At 38.3% G+C, this 8887-nt stretch overlaps 1 protein-coding gene across 1 annotated transcript; it reads right to left on the bottom strand.

Annotated features, from left to right (window-relative positions):
• Nucleotides 1-5389: 5389 nt before the first annotated feature.
• LOC105501843 (olfactory receptor 13H1) lies at nt 5390-6458 on the bottom strand. The gene has a single exon (XM_011927942.1). It carries the CDS (start codon nt 6364-6366, stop codon nt 5440-5442), a length of 927 nt encoding a protein of 308 aa, XP_011783332.1. The 5' UTR covers nt 6367-6458; the 3' UTR covers nt 5390-5439.
• Between the last annotated feature and the right edge of the window lie 2429 nt (nt 6459-8887).

Here is an 8887-nt window from a genome sequence, read left to right as displayed (position 1 = left end):
TGGGGAGATATTTCAGAACAAGACTCAATAAAATTCAGTGAGTGAGTGGTTGTCAAGGGTAAGTGAGAAGGAGATGGAGAGATTAACTCTGAGGATAATGATAATACCATCATGTAGCATTTGTAATGTGCTTTTAACTTTTTAACATCTAACATCTATGATCTCATTTGACCTTTCAACCATTCTGTGAGGTAGGTTAAGGAATATATTTTTCCCCTGTATGACAGATGCAGTCCAGAGAGGTTAAGTGATTCACTCAGAGTTCCATAGCTCATTAATGGCAGAACCCAGATTAGAATCCAGACTTCCTGACGCCTGAGCACGTTTTTTTCCCAGTCGCTCATGATGTTGCACTGTAAAGTGTTTGACCTGCTGTTCACACTTAACTAGAAACAGTTACTATGCACATTACTAGTGGAGAAAAAGAGGAGAGGGAGAAGGTGCTCAGTGAGGTGGGGGTCAACTACTTTTGCGTCAATTGGGAATTCAATAATAATAACAACTTCAATAACAATGATAAACATAGTTAACGTTTATTGAGGGCTTACTATGTCCCAGCCACAGTTCTCAGCATTTTAGATAAATTAACTGATTTAATCTTCTTAACAACCCTACAAGGGTCAGTCCTATAATTGTCTTCCTGTTATAGATGAGGAAACTGAGGTGGAAAGTTGCCCAAGGTCATATAGCTAGTAAGTGTCAGAACCTAGCTATTTGGAACCTAGACAATCTGAACATGCTGTGTCTTCCTTTCTCTGCTCATCAACAATCTTATCTTCTTCCTACCCTTCTTCCAAGGACTCCATGAATGCATCAAGTTCTCATTAGAAAGATCATTAATCTGGGTATCAGGAAAATTGTATTCCAACCCCAATCCTGTTACTAACTGTTGACCTTGATAACATTATTGCCTCTCTAAATTTTTTGTCATCTGTAAATGACAGTTAATAATATTTATAGCAATATTTGCTCTGCTTATCTCATTAAATTATTTTGAGGATGAGAGGAGGTAATATGTGTTCAAGAATAAAATAAACTGTAAAGTTTGTAAAGCTCTTTACCAACATAAGAATTAGGAAGATATAGCTTTACAAAATAGTGTTGCCTGTGTATATGTCTGTCTCTCTACCTTTGAGGTGAACTCCTTGAGGGAAGGGAACAAGTATGCTTCCTTCACCACTGCATCCCTAGTGATGAGTATGGTACCCACTATCTGGTAGGCAATTGATAAAGATGTGTTCAATGGATGCTATATGTATGAATGCTTGAATGGACAATTGAAGGAGCAGCCTCAGGATGCACTATTTAGAAAGCAAGTAGGCACTTCAATTCCTGGCATCTTAGGTGCAGATAATGTGGACACCATCATGACAGCTAACATTTATTGAACTCTAGCTATAGGCAGACATTGTTCTAAGTGCTTCATTTTACATAAATTGAATCATATATATTCTTATAACCAACCTATGAAGTCATATTCAACACTGTCCCTGCTTTTACCAGCTCTCACCTGTATTGTTAAGTTTGGAAGTAAATTTCCCACACTTGTTTGTCAGTAAAGTTCAGTTTTGGATTCCGCCCATGAGAGGTACCTGCAGGAAACTTGGCAAGCAGAAAGGAAGTAGACACCATCGTTGCTCTTCCTGACATCTTGTTTAGGTGTGTGGGCTTGATTAGAAAAGATTTAAGTGACTTCTGAGCATTCTCCTGGGAAACATCTGCTTCAGTGACGTCATTAGCAGCAGTTTCCTAACAATCTCTAAAATTTCCCATGATTCCTGCAATTCCCACAACTATCTCATTTTGCTGGCAGTTCCCTTACCTTTTCTCTCATAGCCCTTCCAAAGGCTTTGTAGGCCCTCAATTCTCTGTGTTAAATGTCTTCCTGAAATAACTATAGAGTAGTTTCTGTTTGCCTCATCAAAATCTGAGTGCTACACTTTACAGGTGAAGAGACCAAAGCAGAGGGTAACTTGAGTGAAGAAGTGGCAGAAGGAAGGACTGAATCTAACAAGTTTGGTCCCAGGGCCTGTGCTCTAAATAGTTATACTCCACTGCCTCTCTTCGACTGAAAACCCAAGTCCTATGAATGGGACACTGTATCTTTTTCTGAAATCTCCATGAGTATTTCAATGGAAATGATCGTTTGGAGCCTGCTTTTCAGTTTGTAAACTTTCTTCTCAACTTTTGACAGAACCACCTTAGTTTCAACACAGTCTTTCCATCTTACTTTCCAGGGTGAAGCAAGGTAAGCTTCACTACTCAGCCATTGGGGATGGGGAGTAGGGAGGAGTCCAGTGGAAGGGTTCATGGGATCCTTGTGATTGATCAGGCAGAGAAGCACTACTCAATCTCAGGAGTTTTCAAAAGCCCAGCATCGATTTCATTTCACAACACCCTCACAGAGTTCATTTTTATGTTTAAAATAAATTAATATCAGTGTAAAATTAGATAGCCTCTAGAGTTAGTGCTTAGAAACTGAATGTTAATGCTGGAAGCGCCAGAGCTGTGTTAACTAGCTGCCGTGTTTGCCTTCTTTTTCAGTCAAAGCTAACATTTAAAGTCAGAGAGGTAGATCTATATATATTGATCTGGAGGAATGTTCATGATATATTGTCAAGTGGAAAAGGCAAGTTGCAGAGTAAATTGATGATATGCTTGCATTTTTTTAAGAAAACAAGAGAAAACCCTATATAAAATAACACCTGGATGCAGAATGTTAGAAATAGAGAGATCCTTAGGTAGCTAAACACAATCTTCCTGTTATATTGATGAGCAAGTTTGAAGGCCAGAGAGAGATATAACTAAGGTTACACAGCTAGTTAGTAGCAGAATCAATTCCATAACCTTCATCTCCAGACTCTACTATGTCACTCTGTCTGTAGGCTGTGCCCATACCAACAAGTCAATAAAGGGAGAAAGAACCTAGTGACGTAGCTATAGTATTTTGTAGTAGAGGGACCATTACTGAAAATGTGCATCTCGTTTTAAGCTGTAAACCAACATGTAATAAAGAGTGGAATATTTTTCCCTCCAAAGGCAGAATCATTAAAACCTATACTTTTAATATTCCACCTAATTTCTGAATTTTCCTCTATGCAAAGGCACTCTTTGATTCTTTTAATATTTCATTGATTATGCCAGTTTATGTTTATTTCACAATGTTTGCTTGAAAGGTTTATCTTGATAGTAAGGAACATTTTGCACAAAGCATGAGATTTACCCTAATACCTACCACAGTGCCTGCCTTAAAGTAGAAACCTAATGTTTGTTAAATGGATAATTAAAGATAGAATTCATTTGCCTTTTCTGAATTTTTTTCTTTCTTGATATTAAAACATTATTCCAGAGATGAAGAGTACCGTGTACCTTTAAAAATATATGCAATTTGAATAAATCTTGCATTTGTTTTGAAATTAAGCTGTTTTGATAAGTGGTTTATTCATCCTCAATTATTTTTCATTTAGTTAGTAAACATGTGAGACAGTCTCCTTGTATCCATGGTACTCCCTTTGCAACACCATACAAGGTCACATCAGCCCCCAGCAGTCACGGTAAGAGGAACACACTGAGTATCTGTTTGCTCAGCAGTGCTAGGTACTGTGTATTTTATTTTTTTCTACCTGTTTGTGTCTGGTTCCTCATAAACAGGTAGAAAAGGCTGCTTGGGAGATGACTTCATCATGTGTGGTGGAGGCTCAAAATAAAGTGAGACCAGAAGACAGGATATCTGGGTCTTCATTCTAGATCTGCTTCCAAACAGTTTCATGATCTTGGGAAATTTACTCCACATTCAGTGAGGCTCGGATTTCTCATCTAAAATCAGTTATCTGTAATAGATCATTGTTTATCAAAACCTTTCCTTTTAGTTTTAGAATTCCCTTTTCAAATGAAATAACTCACAGGAAACGACCCCCCATGAGCAGGCTCCAGGCACCACAATTAAGTCCCTAAAAACTATATAAATCAAGATTTGAAAAACGTTGCATTATGTCCATCAATAGAAAATGGGTTTTTAAGATGTGGTAAATGTGTATAAATAAATATTATTCAGCAATAAAAAGGAACAAATTACTGATACATGGAACAATACAGATGAATCTCAAAAGCAGGTTGAGTGAGAGAACCCAGACACAAAGGAGTACAGACTGCATGATTTCATTTATAGTCAATATTTAAAAAAACAAAAACTAACATATAGTGAAAGAAATCAGATCACTGGTTGCCAGGAATTGGGGGTAGAGGGAAGAAGGGATGGGTTACAAAAGGGCAAAAGGAAACTTCTGTAGGTAATGAAATTGTTAGGTAGCTTGATTGTTGTGGTGATTCTGTGAGCATCTGTCAAAACTCATAGAATTGCACACTGTAATTGGACAAAGTTTATTGTATACAAATTATGTCATGATAAACTGTATTAAAATATCACTACATTAATCATCTCTAGGGTTTCTTATGCCTTTAGATATAGTAAGTGGGATCTGGAATCAACCAGACCTAGACTTAAGTACTGGTTCTGTGGCCATGGGCAAATCACTCAGTTTCCCCACTTCTAAATATGGATGGAAAATAGTGCCATGGCATTGAACCACTGTGCGAACTCTACGTGATAATAGATATAGAGAGCTTTGCTCAACACCTAGCATATCATAAATTCTCAGTAAATGGTAGCTGCATTTAGAATTCTATGATTCCAAATAATTTTACAGACTTAGTTTTACAAGTTCAGAGGTGGCATATATATGATCTAAATTCTGATTTTGACTCCACTATCAATTATGTATGACTTTAGATGAATCTCAATGTCTACTCTGTTTCCTCATTGTTAATACAGGGGGAAATTGTGGTGGTGTTCTTACCAACTCCATAGGAAAATTAGGAATATAAAATAGACTTATAGATTAGAAAGATGTTTTGAAAAACAAAAAGCAAAGATAAAACACTCTACACAGATGTAGGAAATAGCTATGATAATTTTTCTCATGATTCCAAGATTAAGTGGAACAAGGAGATTGTGCTTACATAACAGGGCTTACCCTCAGTAAAGTTGTAAAGTTTCTGACATTTGTCTTCTGGCCTTTTATTATACCATTCTTTGTCTCATTTTCTAATTTCAGTTATGCCTCACTTGCTGTCAACAGTTATAGAAGATTCTCTTGCTATATAAGTCTCTTCTGTCAGTGATAAATTTACTCTGATAAGTTCATTTACCTGAAGGTGAGTAACCTAATGGGTAGCCACTAACAATATCCTATGTAAAGAAAGAGCAAAAATAATACCTCTAATGGCAATTCGACTCTCAGTAGGAATAATATTTGGGGTGGGAGCACTTCCTGAAGCTTCTCACATGTCAATCACTTCCAAAGATAAAGTCAGATCCTTTAAACCATTTTCTCCATCAGGGATGATGTATTATTTTAGACGTTTAGAAGCAAAAAAGGCTCATGTCCTTTTCAACATAACTTTCCTTATTGCCCCTTTAACATCTTTGTTTCTCAGGTTATATATCAGGGGGTTCAGCATGGGTGTCAAAGCTCCATAAAACACTGAGATAAACTTGTCCTGGTCAGGGGAGGAGTTGAACTGAGGTTTCATATACATGGAGATGGCTGTCCCATAGAAGATTGTCACCATGGTCAGGTGAGAGCCACACGTGGTAAAGGCCTCGAGCCTGCCCTTGGCTGAGCAAATCCTTATGACAGCCATAGCAATTCGTATGTAGGAGAGGAGAACAAACCCAAATGGTAGCAGCAGGGTGAAGACACTGGTGATGAGGATCATAAGTTCATTGAAGCTGATATCAGAACAGGCCAGCTTAATGAGGGAGAGAATCTCACAGACAAAATGGTTGATGACATTAGCCCCATAGAAGTGAAGCCTCAGGGATAGGATGAGCATGGCAGTGAGCACAAGTGATGTCCCCCATGAGGTAGCAGCCAAGCAGACACACGCTGGGCCATTCATAACCACTGAATAACGCAGGGGATTGTTGATAGCAACCACACAGTCATAGGCCATGGCAGCCAGTAGGAAGCACTCTGCTGTGGCCAAAGTCAAGGAGACACTCATTTGAGTCAGACACCAGGGATAAGAGAGGTAGGGATGGGTAGAGAAACAATGCACCAAAGCCTGGGGCATGGAAGCTGTTCCATAGCAAAGGTCTAAGAAAGACAGATTACTAAGGAAGAAGTACATTGGAGTGTGGAGGTTGGGGTCAAAGTGAATAAGAAAGATCGTAAATCCGTTCCCCAACAATGTGCTGAGATAAAATATCAGCACCAATGTGAAAAACATGTCTTTCCATTGAGGATAGTTAGAAATGCCAATAAGGAGAAACTGAAACACTGCTGTGACATTGTCCATGGCCATCTTTCCTTCTTGCCACTATTCATTAAATGGATGCCAATTGGCTACTTAATGTTACCTGAAAGAATGAGAATAAAGATGGAGGGTATGAGAAAGGTGGAAAGAATTAGGGTGTGCAGGATCATTATCTTTGTCCTTTTCAGAAGAATGGGACACCAGTGGAATAGATATCTATAATGGCAACAGAGGCAAGGCCAGATATCCCCCCCTCAATCCTAAGAAAATGGAAAGTTCCTTACCTTTTTGAAAATAGTTACATGAAAAGTTCTCCAGCCCTCCTCCACCAGAGGTCTTCTTGAATAATGTTTCCTAACTAAGAAGACAGGAAAAGTAGACCATCTTCCTGACTTTCTCACTTTATTTTCCAAGATAAATCTGATATATAGACATGGTTGAATCTCAGTTAGCTTGAGTTACTAATCTCAACCAATAGGGTGCCTTCTGATACATGTCTTAGCTAAAATATTGTCTATGTTTGGGATGTCTCTCACTCCTAGATTGTGCATGCCCTCATTTTTCCATACTTCCAGAATTTACCATGGTGCCTGACATAGAGAGGGTGCAAGGTAGCTCTTTGACCTGAGCTGGTATTATGTAGATGGAGTAGTAAGGTATGGGAGGACCCTCTACTAATATCCCCTGCTGAAGTTACATTTCTAGCTTCTCCTACATTTTCTACTCTGTTGTTATTGAGCCCCAGGCAGGAGTATGAAAATTGAACATGATGTTTCTAAAAGTGTGGGTGGTAAGGAGAGGATCTGAGTATGCAATCTCACTGAAAAGGCTCTCTTATCCCGTCCTCACCGATCTCTTTCCCCTAGCCCTGCTTCATTTATTATAACACATTCTAATATCTGAAATTATATTAATAATTTGATTCCTTGCTTATTATTTGTCTTTCACTCAAATGTGAATTTAATAACAGAGCCCTTGTCTGCTGTTTACTGGTGTATTCCTAGAATATAGGACAGTACCTGGGGGATCACAAGAACCCAACAGATAGTAAATGAATATATAAAGTCCTAAGCATTCAGAGCTATTATCCAGAATCTACCTACTCCTCTTGCCACCTGCACTGCCATTCGTCATTCCAAGGCATCATCATCACTCACCTGGATTTTTCCAGTAACCTCCTCATTGGTTTTCCTGTTTCTGGTCTTCTTCCCATTCAGTTCAAATGATTCAGTTGAACTGTAAGTGAAATCAGGTCACTTTTCAATTAAAACATTTATTCTATTTTTATTGAAGTATGACTGGTATACAAAAAGGTACACATGTTTTATGTATACATCTTGAGTTTAAAGGTAAGTATATACTCATGAAACGGCCACCATTAAATAACGCCGTAAATATAACAAACATGCCTAAAAGTTTCCTCCTTCTCTCTTTTATCTTTGTAATAAGAACACTTAACATAAGACCTACTCTTTTAATAAAATTTAAGTATACAGTATTATATTGTTAACTATAGATTCTCATTTCAACCTCACTAAACACCAATCTCCTTACTATGACCTATGAGGCCCTATATGGTTTGCCTCCCAATCACCTCGTCTCTGAACGCACTTCCTACCACTCTTTCCCTTGCTCACTTTGCTCCAGTCACACTGGCCTCCTCACCATTCCTCAAATACTCAAAGCCCATCCCTTTCACAGAGCCTTTGATCCTGCTGTTCTGCATTTGTGAAAAACTTGCTGCTCCATATTTATGAAACCCAGATCCTTGCACAGCTCACCTTCTCAATTCCCTCAGGTTTTTACTCACAAGGCATCTTTTCAGTGTATCCTTCCTGGGTCACCTAGTCTAGGAATTCATCTCCAGCCCCTGAAATTGTATTACATCCTTTCTGGGTCACCTCCTCTGGTAGTTCATTTCTAGCCATTGAAATTTTATATCCCCCTTTCCTGTATTATTTTCTCCTTAGAACTACATCTAGTGTACTGTATAGCTTATCTATTAATTATGTTTATTGCTTGTCTCTATCAACTAGAATGTATGCTCAATGAGATCAGGGTTTTTCTGTTTTCTTCATTGCTGTGTGCCCAAAATGTAGACTAGTAACTAGATAGGAGCTCAATGATTATTTGCTGAAGGAATGTGTGAATGGAGTTCTTTCGCTGCTCCTTATTGAAAAGTAACCTCTCTTTTTCCATCTGCCTCTTCTCTTGACATTACTGTTTCTATGCTAAGCACCCCTTGATGTATATGTGTTTCTCCATGAGACTAACTCACATTTTCTTTCTAATTCCCTCCTTGAAGCTTCTGCTACTCACTTGCTATGTCTCTAGACAAGTTTCTTCCCCTTACTTGCCTGAATTTTTATTTCTAATCTTGTTAAACTAAATTATCTCTAAGGTCCCTTCTAGTTTTAACAAGCTAGGATTCTCGACTTCCCACAGATAAAGAAAAAAAGAGCTTACTCCTCAGAGTATTGAAATGTGTTACATTTTTCTCCTTTGTTGGAGAGACATGTAGGCTAGAGAAGGGGTTTCCTAAGAAATGAAGTATCCCTAATCATCTCTG

This window comes from Colobus angolensis, unplaced genomic scaffold (assembly GCF_000951035.1).
Source record: "Colobus angolensis palliatus isolate OR3802 unplaced genomic scaffold, Cang.pa_1.0 Scaffold751, whole genome shotgun sequence".
Lineage (NCBI taxonomy): Eukaryota > Metazoa > Chordata > Mammalia > Primates > Cercopithecidae > Colobus > Colobus angolensis.
Note: the sequence above shows the minus strand (reverse complement) of the source record. Positions and strands in the feature narration are given on the sequence as shown.